Genomic DNA, 17,936 nt, shown 5'->3' on the forward strand with positions numbered 1-17,936 from the left:
ATCCATGTAGAGAGAAGGGCAATTAAATCCTCTTGCATTATAAACCTTATAGAATCAGGCTCTGGCTGAGGTCTTGCACATATGGGAATTTTCTCTGGTGAAGCCTGATGAGCTGTAGTGCTTGTTGCCAATAACGTGGATAAATAAAAGGCTTAACAATTAGGAGAGAAAGGAAACAAAGATAATACACCTGTCAAACTTCTTGTATTATTAATGTGCAAGGGAAAAAACGTTATGCTTGTGCATGCTGTTGTCCTTAGTACCAGCTGTTGACTGTGCACATGAATCTGTATTTTACATGAGCTGAATGGCCTTGCTGCCAGCAAGCCCTCCAACAGGCAACATCGATAACAGCAATCTACCCACACTCCATACAATTCCAGCTATTCTTCAAATTAATAATAATGCTTAATAAAGCTTCATCTCTCATTTGCAAAGAAAACCTTCAATTAATGTTAATCAGCATCCTCAGAATGTGATCAGGCTGCGTTTGTAGCTGGACGTGCCGAAACAGTTCAACTGGCAGATGGAGCGTTTTCCAACTATTTTAATTAATGAATGCTCATTTCAAATGTTAATGCAATTAAATAAATAGGCAAAACAAATAAAAATAATATACATTATGAAACTGCTACTATCGGAGGAAGTTTTAAACAAAAAAGTGAGCCTTGCTCAAACCCAAGAAAAGCCCAGCCATCCTCTGCTGGGTATGTAAGCTCTAATAAAGATAGGACTTGCTTTTGTTACTTGCTTTTTTCAACTGTTTCTTAGGGATTGACATTTATATCACTTCCAATTTAACCTGCTGGCATCAACTGAGTCATTTCTTCTCCAAGTATTAGAACATTTTTCTGCAGAAAATGAGAAAGGATTTCCTTCACGTATCATAGACCTTTTTCATGTAAGATTTAGGCTGCCTCTGCTTCTTAACTCTTTCTATTTGAACTAATTGCCTATTTTTTTTTTTTAATTTTTTTTTTTAAGGCTTTACTTTCTGTGAACCTTGTATACCATTACACCAATATAGTCCCACATTCGTTTGGGCTTATAAAGAGTTCAATTAGCCCCTTAATGCCTAGTTCAGTCACAATTAAACCTTCCCTGTTGACTCGGCATTGGTCTTTCTAGAGGCAGTGGAGGTGTTTTTAATTATTCATTCTCTGGTTTGTTTCTTAGAGCAGTCTCAGCTGTGCTTTATTATTCAAAGGTTAATGCAAACTGAGAACTGGGTAAATTAAATTTGTTTGGCAGCTAGCAACTTGATGTATTGCAGACACTGTGAAATATGGATGGGTGGGTGGGTGGAAGGATGGATGGATGGATGGCAAACAGTCAACACTTTGCTACTGTGACATTTTAAAAGCCAGATTTTATCTTTAAAACAATTGTCAGTTGTGTTAGTATGGCTGATAGCTAATTAATGTTCCATAATGTTATATTCTCTGTAACCCATTTTTGTTAAGAAAGCACATAGTTTAGAAAGCCAAGAAGCATTAACAGCTATTAGAGAAAATTGATGTAGGTACCATGACTAATGAACTATGCCGCACTAAGTCACTGCATTGTATGCAGGGAATCATGCAGTCAGAAGTTTTAATGAAGGGAGCCCAAGGAATTTCAGGTGAAAGAGGGTTTTATTAACTTTCAGCGAACAAAATGAATAGTTGAGTAGTGAACATGACATGATGTTGTATAATAATTGTATGCCTTGGGTACATTGTGAGGCATGGAGCATAGCCAAGAGCTTTCATCTGTTCTATGTGCAGGGTTATTTCACTAACCCCTGCATACTGTGGAAATCTTTATTGCAAATATAACAAGAATAGTTTCACAAGAAATGCCTTAAGACAATACCACGTCACTTATTTGAAAAATCTACCAGCACTGCATTCCTTTGAAAAATATTAATCAGATATTCAGAAGTTCCCATCCCAACTGATCCTAATTAAAATTCATGTCCTGTTTCAATGACTTGTATCAGCAGGCTGTGAACCAAAAAGAAGTCTTCATATGCCTTAAGAGGTCACTCTGGGTAAAATACATGTTTCTGTGGATAAGCATTATTTTGTATGAAAGAAGGCTATATAAGCATTTGGGATAGTAATGCCCAAAAAATTCAGTAGTTTTCAATTTGCTTTTTCCAAGCATTGACTGTGTAGATTAGAGACTTTTCTTCTTTCATGTATAGAACTATTTCTCATACATTTTAAGTATTTTTTCAGCACTGTGTTTTTAAGTGACAACTTTGAATTAACATAATCCAACAGTTGAACCTGCTTCTTGTTTATGATTTTTTAAGATAGCGTAAAAATTGCCAACTAAAGCAGCTTTCTGTACTACTGACAGGAGTCCTTAGGATAGTAACTTAGAAAGTGCAGCTGCAAGGTCATTTGTACCACGCTGTCTTTAGTACAGACTGTGCTGTATAATAATGTGTGTAATTACTCTGCTATTGATGAGGTAGGTGGATGAGAAGGTAGATGAAAATAGGATGGCATGTGAGGCAAGACAGTGACAAGGCAGCTCAGCAAAGTCTCTGTATCCTTGTACAGTAAATACTTCACATCTGCCCACTAAAACATTTGAGATAAGACCGCCAGGAATTTTTCTGTGCTTATTTGAATAATTTATAATGTGATTTTAATACCTCTTCCTGGCTGAATATATCACTTCACCGACAGAGCTCAGGACACCAGTAAGATGTGTCGTGCAGGACTAACTGAACAACTACAGTACTCAATTATCAACCCACAGCATTGCTGCAAATCCAGCACTACTACTAGTAGAGTGTAACTGATACAGTATTTTCTTAATTGTATGTGGTTATTATGTTATTTTTTTGTTTGTTTTCTATTTTAGTGCTGGACCCAAAGGAGACAACATTTATGAATGGAGGTCAACTATACTGGGGCCTCCAGGGTCAGTATATGAAGGTGGAGTTTTCTTCCTTGACATTACCTTTTCACCGGACTATCCTTTTAAACCACCTAAGGTTAGTAGGAGGATATTAAAAGTCTGATAGGATCCTCTCCTTGTGGTATTATTAACATCTATGTTGGTCTACTGTTGTAGGATGAAATATAAAACTTTCAAGGCAATAATGAATATTTAAACAGAGTATTTTGATGGAAGGAATTTAAATGATTGCCTAAAATTTGCTTGCATGTCTCTGATACAGTTGGATAGATATGGATTTATTTAGCAAATGGTTGTATAATTTCCAGAAGTTATTTGTTTGATTCGTATTTGTTTTGAATATGAAGGTTATTATATTTGAGTTGTATCCTTTGTAAGCAGCTGAAGAATCTTTCCAGTTGACCCATATCATTCACCACGGGTCTGTGGCAGCCCAACAGAATATGCACTTTTTGTGCTACCTCATACAAATTACTTCTCCAGATGCAGACTACACTTCTCTTCGCAAAGATTTAATTGCTTTATGTTGGCTTTCTGGAAGGCTTTGGAAATAAGTCAGCAAAGACACAAAATTGGATAGAAAGTCAAGAACTAACAGAATTCCTTACAGATTTGTTTTCTAATGCTGTCAATAATGATGCTAACCACAAAATGTAAAACTCTTCCAATAAAATGAAGCTGGCAGATCATTACCATGACAGAGAAGGCTTAGAATTTCATACAGGAAATATCTAGTGGTTTTGAAGACCAGAAAAGCAGAAATGGGATGAAGTGCAGTAGTGTAAAATGTCATTGATAACCAATAGTAATAACTGTTGAGAGGGGATGTCAAAATGGAATTTTTTTGGTTGATCACAGGATTATTGCAAACCAACAGCCTAATGTATCTGAAAAAAAAAAAAATGCAAATACACTCCTACGATGCATCATCTGGCATTTCCTATAGAGATAAGGAATTGCTGGCATCATACACAAGACGATTGTAAGGCTTCATCTGGAAGACTGACTACAATTCTTAACACCCATATTCACTAGCATAAGGAGAAGCTTTAAAATTTACCCAGCAAGGCTGTTCGTAGAATTAAATAAATTGATAGGCCTGTGTATTATGAAATGAAGTAAAAATAAGTTAATTTTCCACCTTCCAAGTGTGGACAATGAGGTTTTAGAACAGGTCCCCATAAGAGTTGTGGGAGCCAAAATGTTTCCCTGTTTTTGACACACTTTGAGACACCATGTTTGCCTGTAGTAGATGAGATTGCACTGAAGGAGGGAGTAGTTGGTTCCTATTTGGTTGCTGCAGTATATTTAAAGAGGAGCATTTGTAAATAAAATTTTAATGCAGCGATAGTGATGTTCATAGTAGTTTACATTATTATCAGAAAGAAAAAAAAAGTGTTAAAAAAAAGAGTGAGAGATGAGTTCAAAATACTTGTCACTCTGTAAAAGCGCACTTTCCCAATCAGTGGCCTATAGATGGGACAAAACCACATGCCGTAGCAGATAGAGATGACCTAACTTTGTTTCCCATTTCTAGTGTTCCAGTTTAAGGAAACTTTGAGGTCACAGACAAATATTACAGGAGCTGTAATCTATGCTGACCACAGATTTTCTGATTTAGATGATTGTGATTGTGCAATGAAGAAAAACGTTGGAACTTTATAACTGGAAGCTTCTGTCAGTCAGTTAAAGCATGGGAACACTGAGCTCAGGCAATGCTCTCTTCTTACTTTCCTTCCAATTATTTATTGAGTATATTTATTTAGGAAGTACTGGCATATCCATTGGATGGATTTCTTGAGTATAAAACAGAACATGAAGTTCTCACAATGATCCAAACCTGATATGTAAAAAACTGAATCTGAAAAACAAGTTGCAGGTCTCCTTTTTGATGAATCTTTTGAATTTTAGGCAATGTATACAACAGCATCCTTTTAAAACAGAGTGTAATAGTCCAATTTGCTTTTTCCCCATGAGAGAAAGACTTTTTCAGTTCACCCTTAGTTGTGTTTGGCAAGTGTATTGTTTTCAGACACGAATAATGCAGCTGTGCCTTGCTTATTAATGAAATATCAAGCAAAGTGGTGGTTCTTACTCCGCTTTTTAATACATTTTTTGTCTGTCTTTATCTTGAAGCCAATTGTCATTGTGAGAAATGTGTGCATATAAATCATATGAAAATGTACTGCTTGATAAAGGACAAGATAGTGGATGATGCCATATTGTATTACTAAAAGGGCAGTATTTATGGTGAGAGAAATTGTTATCTATAAAAAAGTAATGAGTACATGTGCACAGGGGACTATAGTGTCAGATAGAACTAATATTTCACTAGTGTATTTTGTACACATAGATTCTCATTCTATTCACTTGAGCCACTGTCATAAATAACCCCTATTTTCAATCCCACTGTAGAAAATCTTAAACTCTTGCTACTTCATTACACATTTTCTTTCAGATACTGTGAAATTGATTCACAGGTTAAATAGTTTGGGAAGTCCCTTGAATAAAGCAGTGTGGAAAGATGACTACTGGTCATAAGGTAGCTGCTGCCAGTCAATATCGTTGGGAAATGGTATCTAAATGTGTTCTCAGAACACTTATTTCTAGCTAAAGAAAAGTACTGGTACTGTGGAATATAACATATGGCATCACTATACAGTGCTATCTGTGTCACTGTGTGTTAGCAACTCTTCTGCTTCACCATGAGATCTGTGATATTTGGGGGTCTTTTTAAAATCATTGTTCTTAAGGTTATGTGAGTAAATAATCTTAGAATTTTAAGTGCTTCACAGCACTAAAAAGTTAAAAAAAAAAAAAAAGAAAAAGAAAACTAGAAAGAAAATACATAACTGTGGAACATACTGAGAAGGACATTAAATGTATCTCTAACTGTTGGCAAGGTTACCTCCGTGTCAGTACATGGCAGAAAGGGTTTAATTCATGTTTCTTGCTATGATTGAATTCATACATTCCTCCTGAGATTTTTGTGGGCCACTTTCATCCCTCTTTTACCATGAACTAAGGAAACATTTAAATGAGTTCTGTCAAAACTGATCTACTAAAAATGTGACCACAGAAGACCAGGGAAGAAACAGAAACTGTATTTCCCAGATGTGATTACTTGACCCAGCTTGAGGTTCCAAAGGCAAATGCCTGTGTCACATAGTTATTGTTATTAAAGGGCCTAATCCAAAGTGTATTAAAACCTGCAGAAGGGTTTCTACAAGCCCTTTTCTAAATCTATTTTGAGATGTTGCATACTCTTACCATGCACGTGCATTTTGTAAATGCACGTTGGAAAGAGAAAAATATTTTTTAAATCAAGAAAATAATTAATATATTGGAAGTAAATTCTGGATAAATGTACTTTCTTTTTTATTATTATAATTTAAAAAAATGATGTAACCTTTTTTTGCTTTCTATTATACAAAGATCTTCATATTTTCTAGAGGATCCAAATTCCTTCCATAAGCAGAGCTGATGCTTATCCTGACCGTATTGATCAATTCTGCTTCATGTTGGAAAACATAGATTAAAATTAAAAATCTGAGAGCACATTTGCACATGAAGGAAAGATGCTTCAACCTGTTTTTTGAGAATGAGGGGAATGTACAAAGTTATTTTCATTTGGTGACCCTGCACATAGCAGGGGGGTTGAAATTAGATGTTCACTGTGGTCCTTTTCAACCCAGGCCATTCTGTGATTCTATGATAGCTAAGCTGCTTTCTTCAGTTTTTACACCTTTATCTCTATTCCTTGCACTATGCGCCTCATTTTATGTTCATGGTTTTGTACACCCAAACATCACCGCCATTAGGCTTCCCTTCAGTCTTTCCCTTACAGGCCAGTTTTCCTTCTGTCTGCCTGTGTAGTGACACCTGTTATGTCAGTGTCTCTCTAAAGCTGAGCCATAACCATAATATCGAAGTAAGTTTTTTTTTTTTCAACAAACTAGAAGATACCACGTGGTAGGTCGGAGCATAACTTGCCCTCATGATTTTCATTTTTCCTCTTTGAAGTCAGTCTATTTCAGTCTTTCAACTTGGTCTCATGCCTTGAAACTGGACTCCCAGCTTTTTGAGCCAAAGTTCAGTGACCCTTCAGCTCTGTTTGCCTTGAAGACTCATGGTATTTTGCTTCATTTTGCCATCCCAGACTATGATTTCTCTGTGTATGATTTCTCTGTGTAAAATTCTTATTCTTTGGTGAAGAATAAGATTTTTAGAATAACTCATCTGAGAATGGACAAATTAGCTTTGACTTTCTTGGATGCCCTAATGAATTAAAAATCCTGGCTGGCCTCCACTGCAAGGAAGCTTCAGTAACTCCATGGAAATAAGTTGAGCAAGCCAAGAAGCAGGCAACCTGCAGAACCACCCAAATCCTTACAGCAGTGCCCCAAGTCTCACATTGGGTTTGCAAAATGCTGAACAATATATACATGATCTCTGCCAAAGGCCAAATGCTAGTGGGATTTTGGTCTTTGTCATAAGGCAAAGAGGCTTCACTTCAGCCCCAAAATGAGATGTCTGCCTCATAGTGCAACAAGTTCTAGGATCAAGAAAGCTGTGGCCTATTCAGAGCAGCCACTTAAAGAAATGAGGAAAAGTGCTTAGATGGCCTGCCAAAGAAATAACCTTGCATTTCTCCAATGCTTTAATCACCCCTCAGTCCTTTTTCCTGCTATCTTCCTTTCCTCCTTAATGGATTCAGACAGTTCTCTCCTTGACTTTTACAGAGGAAAGCTCTCTATCTTGTCCCGTCTCTCTCTCTGGGGTTTTGGATGGGATATGCAGCTTGCTTAGAAAGGTGTATGTGTATTTATAGGTGTATGTAGGTCTCTCTGAAAGTAATGCCTCCCATTTATTTTCATGGAAACTACAACAAATACAAAGAGCTCAATAACACTATTCAATAGAGCAAATTCTCAGCTACAAAACAGTATTTTTCAACAGTCATCACCATTAGCCATGCATTTTCACCAGCTGTGAACAAGAGCCCTCATTATACATGCTCATCTGCACCAGCAGTGATGACCCACAGTCACTGTTACCACTGCTGAAACGCACCATCCACCACCTCACTGTACTCACATCCACTCTTTGGTCTCCAGAAGTGTTCAACAAGTGTCAGTGAATGTCATTGGGTGCCTTTTTTTTATTATTATTATTATTTTATTTTTTTATTTTTGCATGGAGGAATTCAGTTCCACCCCTTTGCTTCATTCGCACTACCATGTCCAACACCATTTTGTCAGAGTGCCCCTCTGCTGCCATCTGTCACATGGCAACAACATGTAATAGAATATTGTTGGGAAGGTTCAACCTCTACTGCGACACCACCAACATCTGCTTCTGACATAGGGAGCCAAAATAATAAAATAGGAGGGATTACTTTTGGAGCAGACCTCATAAAACAGTAAAATACAATAATAGAATAATTAAAGTTGGTAAAGACCTCTAATACAATCTAGTCCAATGCATCAACCCATCACCTTAATGCCCACTGAACCATGTCCCTAAGTGCCACATCTGCATGATTGTTGAACACTGCCAGGGACTTCCAGTCTACCCCTTCCCTGGGCAGCCTATTCCAATGCCTCTCCGCCTTTTCTAAGAAGTTTGTTCCTAATATCCAGCCTGAACCTCCCCTGGTAGAACTTGAGGTCATTCCGTCTAGTCCTATCTCTGTTAGCCCGGAGAAGAGGCCAACCCTTGCTTCACCACAAACTACCTTCACGCAGCTGTAGACAGTGATCAGATCTCTCTTGAGCATCCTCTTCTTCAGACTGATCAATCCCAGTACCCTCAGCTGCTCCCCGTAAGCCTTGTGCTCCAGTTCCCCCACAGCTTTGTTGCCTTTTTCTGGACACACTCCAGGGTCTTTATGTTTTTCTTGTGAGGCGCCCAGAATTGAATGCAGTACTCGAGGTGCGGCCTCACTAGTGCTGAGTTCAAAGGGACAATCACCTCCCTGCTCCTGCTGACTACACTATTTCTGATACGAGCCAGGATGCCTTTGGCTTTGTTGGCCACCTGGGCACACTGCTGGCTCATGTTCAGCCAGCTGTCAACTAACACCCACAGAACCTTTTCCTCCATGCAGCTTTCCATCCACTCTGCCTCAAGCCTGTAGCAGTACATGGGGTTTTTGTGACTGAAGTGCAGGACTTGGCACTTGTTAAAACTCATACAATTGGATTTAGCCAATTATATATAAGTGTACAAACTTTTTGACCTAAAGTCTTCTGCAGTTTAACCATCATGGCAAATTAACAATGCAATGTTATAGGAGCTAGAATTGTTGAAGGAAGGGTGATAATTCTGTCATCCTTTATACTGCCCTACCAGACCAGGAAATCTTTGCTTAGTCTTTCATACAGGTGTTTGCAGAACAACAAGCACTCCAGAAGAGCACACTTCCTGCAGGAGTTGTCACTGCAGTGGTGTCTGCATTTACATCAAGAATAATCTTCATTAATGACTTCTACACAGATATTTGACTGTGTTCAGTCTATTACAGTGTCAATTCAATTTAGCTGTAGCTGATACAATATGGATATATCTATCGTTATCCTAGTACTCTGCTAGCTTTATTTTTTAATTTGAGTGATTTATAAAATCTCTTAATCCCAACTCTACAATTAATCTTTCTAGGGACTTTAATCTCAGTTGACTGAAAAATGGTTCACAGGACTTGAAAGCTGCAGTATGCTAAATCACCTCTAAATCAAAATTAAAATAACAGAAAACTCCATTTCCTCCCTGTAAATCTCATATGTCTATCAAATGACTGAAAAATTGTTCTCAGCATTTGAAAGCTTAGCTGTTTTAAATTAACTCTGAGACTGCATGGGGAGTCTTTTCCCTTTGTAAACATAATATACACTGTGTGTAGAGTCTGGTCTTAATGGCAGTATTAAACATCTCTTCAGTTTGTTATATGTAATTGCCATATAACACTAATCTCTGTGTATAAAATATTATTTGGAATCCTTCTGCTGCGATACAGTCTTTGTACCAATTTCATAAATTTAGTGTCATGTACAATGGACACTTCCTTCTTTTATTCTCAGCTTTACTTTATCACACTTAGTGTGTGATTGGCTGTTAAGGACAGTTTTGCCTGCTTGCAAGGGTAGATGAGAAAAAATAAGCATTTCTTGATATTGCTAGCCTAAATTGCTCAAACAAAGCTTACTTGGCAGACCCATACTTTCAGTTACGTTTGTCTCCATTAACCCAGTTTACATGCGAGCCTCCCAAACTCACAGTCGCCTTAAATCCAGGCTGTCTGATCACTACCATGTACCATATCTGCAGCTCTGTTGTAGGCAGGACTTCAGTCTGCCTTCTCTTGCCCTCCCCATGACATGACCAGCCTTTCAATACAACAGCTTCCTGTCACTGTTACCCCTGACACCACGTGCCTCATCATCACTTGCTGGAATGCTCCCTGTATGCCATAGGCTGTGTGTGTTTGCAGGCAGTGCTGTGCCTATAGGGCAGTACACAGCATTCAACTCAATGTGGGTCAACTCAGGTGGCTCCTTCAGAAACTTCAGCACATCCCCACATGACAACATCATGGAGATATGGAGGGCAGAAACACAAGGCAGAAGAAGGGATCCACATCTGCACTTTATTACCAGTAAAACAAAAAACATTTGATAGAACAATACCATGCAAATCTCCAAGATTTCCTTTGAATTCAGATATCTGAGGATTCTTCTACTACCTGCCAAGTTGAATTGCCATTTCTTCTAATGAATGGATTTCTCTCTTAAATATATTAATTTATGCCACTGCTTTGTACTTACTTGTTTAGTCTTGATGAAAATCACTCTAACCAACAAAGATCTTCCTTCTTTCTGGAGGCTGGTGGTCCTGCTTGTGGCAGGGGGGTTGGAACTTGATGATCCTTGGAGTTTCTTCCAACCCAAGCCATTCTGTGATTCTTTCCCTCCCCAAAGCTTAGAAGGTTCATAATTTCTTCCTATTTCCTACAAATGCTCAGTATTCCAGGTACCTGCAGAGGTATTTTGTGGGTTTGTCTTCTACCTCACAGCAGTGGTTTGCATGTTGCCTGTCAAACTCACTTTCAAAAGTGAGTCTGTGATGGCTGTTGGATGCTGTGTAATTCTGCCACATTGCACACATTCTCACTACTGCATAAAATCTGTTCGTGAGCTGAAAATGTACCTTACATCATTTCTCTTTCTTTTTTATGTGTAGAGATGTGTGCATATAGATGTGGAAGGGAGTTTTACCTATATTATTACTAAAGAAGACAAACAAACTGTAAAGGTGCAAAATCAAGTCAGTTCTGAGGGAAAGGAGCACTTGGGGAACTCGGGGAGGAAGTGCATCTGAGACAATACAGCCTACATGTTTTATTCTATGTAAGGGAGGATTTGCTTTGTAAAAGTTAAAAGGGCAGTAAGTCCTTAAAAATGTTGTTGCCTATAAACACACTTTATTATTGACTTTCCATACGTAGTTGCTAAATATAGTAAAGATTATACTGATTAAAATAAAATCATTTTAATAAAACTCACGCTGACTTTGTCAGATAATGCTTTTGACATTTTGCATCTTACAGTGTTGTTTCAATTCTGAACCTCTCTAACCTGGACAGGTTTCCATTTCCTTTTTTTCTCTCACGCTGTTCTTTTGCTTTCACAAAGCTGTACATTTTTGGAAATTTTTTTCCTTGCCCTCCTGGGTACATCAGAGATTATTTAAATCCCCCTTCATGTTTTCTGCTATTATGTGTGTGTGTAAACTAAGTATATTTCTACAGAGCACACATTTAGCATTGCTGTGCTTATTCATTTCGATATCTTTTCCTGAGATGGGGTGAGTAGTTACTCAGCTTCATAATTACCATGAATATAATGAATAATTACTCGTGTTGCATACTGTTTCATTTTCAACAATGCGAAAGATTCCCCCATATGAATACTATTACATGCCTTTTAAATCATGATCACTTCTTGCTATGTCTCACACAATGCATTTTGTTGCAGCAACCACAGAATAGTTTGCGTATCAGACTTTTCCTTAGGTCAAACAAAAGTAATTATGAGTTAACATTTCCTTCTAACGCTGATCACGTTTCCCCTCGATGTATTAAACCGTGGCTATTTTTTGCCAACTAAAGTTCTGTGAGAACTGTCTGAAGTTCATCTCTTGGCGTATATTTAAACCTCTCTCTTTAAACAGTGAGCATCATGAGGTCAGTCATTTATTATGCACTTGATGCGATAATCCATTAAGTATCTCAACAATTGCTTGTGTGCATGCTACTAATCCGTAGCTGCAAAACAGAGATGGATCATCCTGTCATAGAAAGGCAGCCTCAGTGCTGGGCACAGATAAAATGAAGTGCACCCAGTCAGAAATTTAAGGATGCTAATTAACACAAAGGTTATTACATGGATATTGTGTCCCTCATAGCTGTAAATAACATTCACTTAGGTAGCTTTACAGTATTTGTCTAAAATGACTAAAGAGTGTAGGGCTGTTCTTGTTTTTTATTATTATTTCCGTTTGAGCAGACAAATCTATTGCTCATAAACTCTGACAAACTGACATGAGAATTCTTACTCCCTCCTGAGCTCCATGAACATCATCATAAAGGGCATCGTATTTTTTTAATATATATATAACCTTTTCTGTATGCAGTACAACTTCTTCCACTTCAGGTAGTGCCACTGCAGTTTTATTAAAACAGAACTCCTGGGGAATATTAGAGAAAGACAGAAGTTTCATCTCAAGAAGGACTGCAGGATTGCACCCTTGTAAGAAATGAAAGAGCTTGAAAGGAAATTTTGTAAAGCTGCAGAAACGAGAGCCCTGGGATCTCAGTCCTGCTTCCAGTGTCGGCCAAGCAAAATAGTTTCGTTTTCGTTTACTCTCCTGTGGACTCTGAATCTTTCCCTGCTCAGTCGCCTGGCTTCAGTGGGAGGAATGAAGAACAGGGGATAGGAGTTGAACCCAAACAGGCTGAATATTGCAGTTTCTGAGTGTGTGTTGTAATTCCTTGCTTGCTGATATGCAAAAATGTAGAGCCATTTCTTCCTCTAGATACAATTTGGAACTACAAATTCAGCGGGGCCTGAAAGTGCACGAGGTGTGTTTGTGGAATCAGCCCTTTCAGGGCCGCAGTGCTTCTACATGCCTGCCTCTGAGTCTCACCAAAGGTTAAGCTGGTCACCCTCATGGCTGCAAATGACATGGTGGCTTCTGGGGTTTAGACCTAACATATGAACATTAGATGCAAAACTAAGATAGTGAGGGATTCTAAGACTAGATCACGTTGGAAAACCAGTGATCAAAATTACTCTGAGATCCAGGAGTAATTTGTCCTGCATGCAATCAATTGCCTCCAGTCGCTCAATTATATTCCATTTTACTTTGCCCTTCCTCAGTTTTGCAAATAGCCTTTCTGTCCTAAAACTTTTACTCAATGAAAAACCAGTCATAGCTTTACATATACTTCTTTTCTCTGTAATCATTCTCTCTCCCTCCTTTAGAAAAATAACCTCATTTTCTTCTTAGAGACTATACAAAGGGTTTATTTTATTTTATTTGTATAATTCTGTTTTACAATACTCAGAAGGTTTTGGCATTCACCAGTAGGTAAACAGATGAGTTTGTTTGTTATTTACTTTCATAACTGAAATAAGTTCCTTATCATTACCCTTCAAAAGCTTCTTTATAGTAATTTTACAATTTTCAGAAGATAGCTCTATTTTTCCTTATTTCCCATAATTCACATTTCTCTGACCTGAACTTTTATTCAAAAAAAATGAGATGATATCCTCTAAAAACTGCAGAACCAAAGAGAGTAAATCCATAGAGAGTACTTATCTTTCAAAAAAAGATAAATTACTCCTCTACCATTCAATTGCCTGGGAATAACTCCTACTATACACCCACACACTCCCTTGAGTCTCTGAATGGGATTGTTTAGGTGTTTTCATTAGGGGGTAAATGGAATTAGAATGCATCCTTTATAGGAACCATTTAAGTGGCATCAAAGGTTAAAATATGACCATATTAAAGAAAATGGAGCTAACCTGGAATGATGTTATCACTTGTCTTCTCTCTTCATACATAACAGAGATGACCTTGCATAACTTTAAAATGTGTACATGGCAAACATAGCATCCAGAAAGCTACATGTCAGCGTTTCCCACATTAGATGCAATTTGAGGCAATGTCTGGATGAGGAAAGCAATATGCCATCTCAGCTATCCTGCATCTTACTTTTGCTTCTTTGGCATATGCAAATGGGATGGGGCTGCTCAACCTGTCCTTTCCAACAGATTTAGGATTGTGTATGTACCACCAGGCCGGAACTTGTAAAGTGAAAGAAGATTATGGTTTTCATGCAGGCTTCCTCAGCAGCTGAGGAGTTACACAGGGCAGTCACCTCTTCTCCTTGCACCAACTCCAGCATTCCTCCACAGAACAGCCTGGGCAGGGCGGCAGGCAGAGGGCAGGTGTATCCCAGTTTGTCACAGGACATGGAAATCTGTGGGCTAGTTCAGGATCTGACACTTGGATTTGCTTTTTCTGGGTTGTCTCTCCTCCATGGCCAAGGAAGCCTGGGCAACACATGCTACCGCCAGGCATGGCAAGCTTTACAGCACCTATGGGCAGCATCATCTCCCACCCCCCATCCACAGTTCCAGATGTGTTACGGCCATCATTCATACAGCGTCTTTTGAGATTCTGAAGACTTCAATATTTTTTCAGTTGTTAAAATGCCACTGTGTACTTGTATAGTCATTTTCAAGTGCACTGACATGTTTGGTGACTGGATGACCTGTTTGTCAGTGATAAGCAGCAATCCTTATCATGAGAGTGGGTGCCTTCCTCCATGTCATGAGTTTAAGATGTAGTGAAAAAAAATAGATCAAAGTATTTGTGAAGAATAGCCTTCCAACTACAGACATATGTAATCCTGTCTACATTTATCCACCAATAGCCTAAGATGGCAATGTAGTTGAGCAGCTTACGTAAGAACTACCTCCATTCATCCGAGTGGCTCTCTGAGTCCTGTCAAATTCACAGTGTTCCTTCTTGGCTGCTTTAAAAAGAATGTGTGGCAACTTGTCTATCCTCTAAGATGACAACAAAACAGTTGCACATTAACGTATGGGCTCAAATTGATGGCATTCTCCTAAGCAGGCTACAAGCTCCAACTGACCCTTATCTTGAAATAATTTGAAAGTATAATTTAATCTGTGCAATGGACTCAGTGGGTTTCCCTCACATTTGATGAGACCACGTACATATAATTACTCAGCGTATTCAGTTACTGCTGAATAAAGTCCTCAAATTTTTATTCATGGAAGCATGGAAAAGCACTTTTTCAGGAAAAGTAATTAAGCAAAAACTTTATTCCAGCTATGTACTGAAAAGTGGAAACAGGGACAGGTACCATGGGAAGAGTACAAGGAACCTGCTAGGCTGTGTAGGAATGGGGTCAGGAAAGCCAGGGCCCAACTTGAATTAAACTTGTCAAGAGGTGCCAAGACCAATAAAGGCTTCTACATGTACCTCAACCAGAAAAGGAAAGTTCAGGAGGGTGTACCCCCCTAGTGAGTGACAGGCAAGCTGGTAACAACAGCCAAGGAGAAGGTTGAGGTACTCAGCAACTTTTTTGCCTTGCCTTTCTCTGATAACTGCTCATTACGCAGCCCTCAAACAATTGGTTTGGAAGTAGGGGAAGGGGGAAGTAACGGCCTTCCCACTGTAAGTGAAGATCACGTTCGTGACCACATGAGAAACTTTAACATCTACTCCTCTATGGGTCCTGACGAGATGCACCCGAGTCCTGAGGGAATTGGCTGGTGTAGTTACCAAGCAACTCTCACACAGAATCACAGAATCACAGAATGGCCTCGGTTGGAAGGAACCCCAAGGATCATGAATCTCCAACCCCCCCACCCCAGGCAGGTCACCAGCCTCCACATTTAATACTTGACCAGGCTGCCCAGGGCCCCATCCTACCTGTCCTTGAACACCTCCAGGGGCAGGGCATTCACAGTCTCTTTGGGCAGCCTGTTCTAGCACTTTGCCACTCTCATAGTAAAGAACTTCCCCCTGACATCCAACCTAAATCTTCCCTCCTTCAACTTAAAACCATTTCCCCTTGTCCTGCTGTTATCTACCCTTTCAAAGAATCGTGGCAATCAGGTGAAGTCCCTGGTGACTGGAAAAAAGGCAACATTGCACCCATTTTTAAGAAGGGTAAAAATGACCCTGGGAACTACTGACCTGTCAGTCTCACCTCTGTGCTGGGGAAGATCATGGAACAGATCCACCTGGAAGCTATGCTAAGGCACGTGGAAGACAGGGGGATGATATGGAAGAACCAGCATCCTTTCACCAAGGGCCAATCCTGCTTGATTCAACCTAGTGGCCTTTTATGATGGTGTCACTGCATCAGTGGACAAGGGAAGAGCCACTGATGTCATCTGTCTTGACTTCAGTAAGGCCTTTGACACAGTACCCTATAACATCCTTCTCTCCAAATTGGAAATATATGGATTTCATAAGTGGACTGCTGGGGGGAGAAACTGGCTGCAGAATGAAATCCCGAGACTGGTGGTCAATGGCTCAACCTCTGGATGGAGATCAATGATGAGTCGTGTCCCCCAGGGTTCAGTGCTGTGTCCAATATTCTTTTATATCTTTGTCACTGACACTGACAGTGGGGTCGAGTGCACCCTCCCCACATTTGTGGATGACACTAAGCTGTGTGATGTGGTCAGCACACCCAAGAGACAGGATGCCATGCAGGGGGACTTAGACAGGCTTGAAAATTGGGCCCAGAAGGACCTCATGAGGTTCAATAAACTCAAATGCAAGATTTTGCACCTGGGCCAAAGCAATCCCCACTACCAATACAAGCTGGAGGATGAAAGGATTGAACACAGACCTGCTGAAAAGTACTTGAGGGTGCTGGTGGATGGGAAGCTGAACATGAGCCAGCAATGTGCCCTTGCAGCCCAGAAAGCCAACCATATTCTGGGCTGTATCAAAGGAAGCATGGCCAGCAGGCCAAGGGGGGTGATCTTGCCCCTCTGCTCTGCGCTGGTGAGATCCCACCTGGAGTATTGCATCCAGATGTGGAGTCCTCGGTACAGGAGAGACATAGACCTGTTGGAGCGCATCCAGAGTAGGGCCACAGAAGTGATCCAAGGGATGGAACACCGCTCTTACAATGACAGGCTGAGAGAGCTGGGGCTGTTCAGCCTGGAGAAGAGAAAGCTGCAAGGTGACCTGATAACGGCCTTTCAGTATCTAAAGGGGAGCTACATAAAAGAAGGGGACAGACTCTTTAACAGGGTTTGTGCTGATAGGACAAGGAGAAATAGTCTCAGACTTAAAGAGGGTAGATTTAGTTTGGAAGTAAGGAAAACGTCTTTCACAGGGAGGGTGGTGAGGCACTGGAACAGGTTGCCCAGAGATGTGGAGGATGTCCTATTCCTGGAGACTTTCAAGGCGAGACTGGACCAGGCTCCGAGCACCCTTTTCTAGCTGTGGATGTCCCTGTTCATTGCAGGGAAGTTAGTCTAGATGACCTTTGGGGGTCACTTCCAGCTCTAGGGATTCTACAATTCTGAGATTCTATGATTCTAAGTATGATTAAGCTGGTAATAAAGTGTTGCCTGAGTTATGGGACAGCCTGCTGTGAAATATTCCCTGATTCAGCTATATCTCAAGTATTAATTGTAGTTAATATGTCTGGGGACCTAATGAACAATCACCTGCGATTTACAGGAAGTTCCTTCATACCAACTTCTTTTGTGGACACATTTAACGTGATCTTTGTGTGAGACATTTTGCTGCTTCTGTGCATTTGTAGCACTCCTTATTCACAGTAACTTCTCTTTATAGATGAACATTTAATTTTATCACCAAATACTACTTTCTTGTTCTGACGGAAGACTTTTTTTACTCCAAACGTTGGATGTGCTTGGAGTTCTTGTGAGAGA

At 39.6% G+C, this 17,936-nt stretch overlaps 1 protein-coding gene across 5 annotated transcripts in view; it reads left to right on the forward strand.

Moving 5' to 3' along the window:
• Nucleotides 1–17,936, forward strand: part of UBE2E2 (ubiquitin conjugating enzyme E2 E2) — a 212,509-nt gene that overhangs the window by 168,321 nt on the left and 26,252 nt on the right. For all 5 annotated transcript variants that reach the window (XM_015281797.4, XM_015281799.4, XM_040696250.2 and 2 more), the window contains one exon: nucleotides 2,860–2,992. In XM_015281797.4, coding sequence (XP_015137283.1) covers nucleotides 2,860–2,992 — 133 coding nt within the window. The remainder of the gene's footprint in view (nucleotides 1–2,859; nucleotides 2,993–17,936) is intronic.

This window comes from Gallus gallus, chromosome 2, assembly GCF_016699485.2.
Source record: "Gallus gallus isolate bGalGal1 chromosome 2, bGalGal1.mat.broiler.GRCg7b, whole genome shotgun sequence".
NCBI lineage: Eukaryota > Metazoa > Chordata > Aves > Galliformes > Phasianidae > Gallus > Gallus gallus.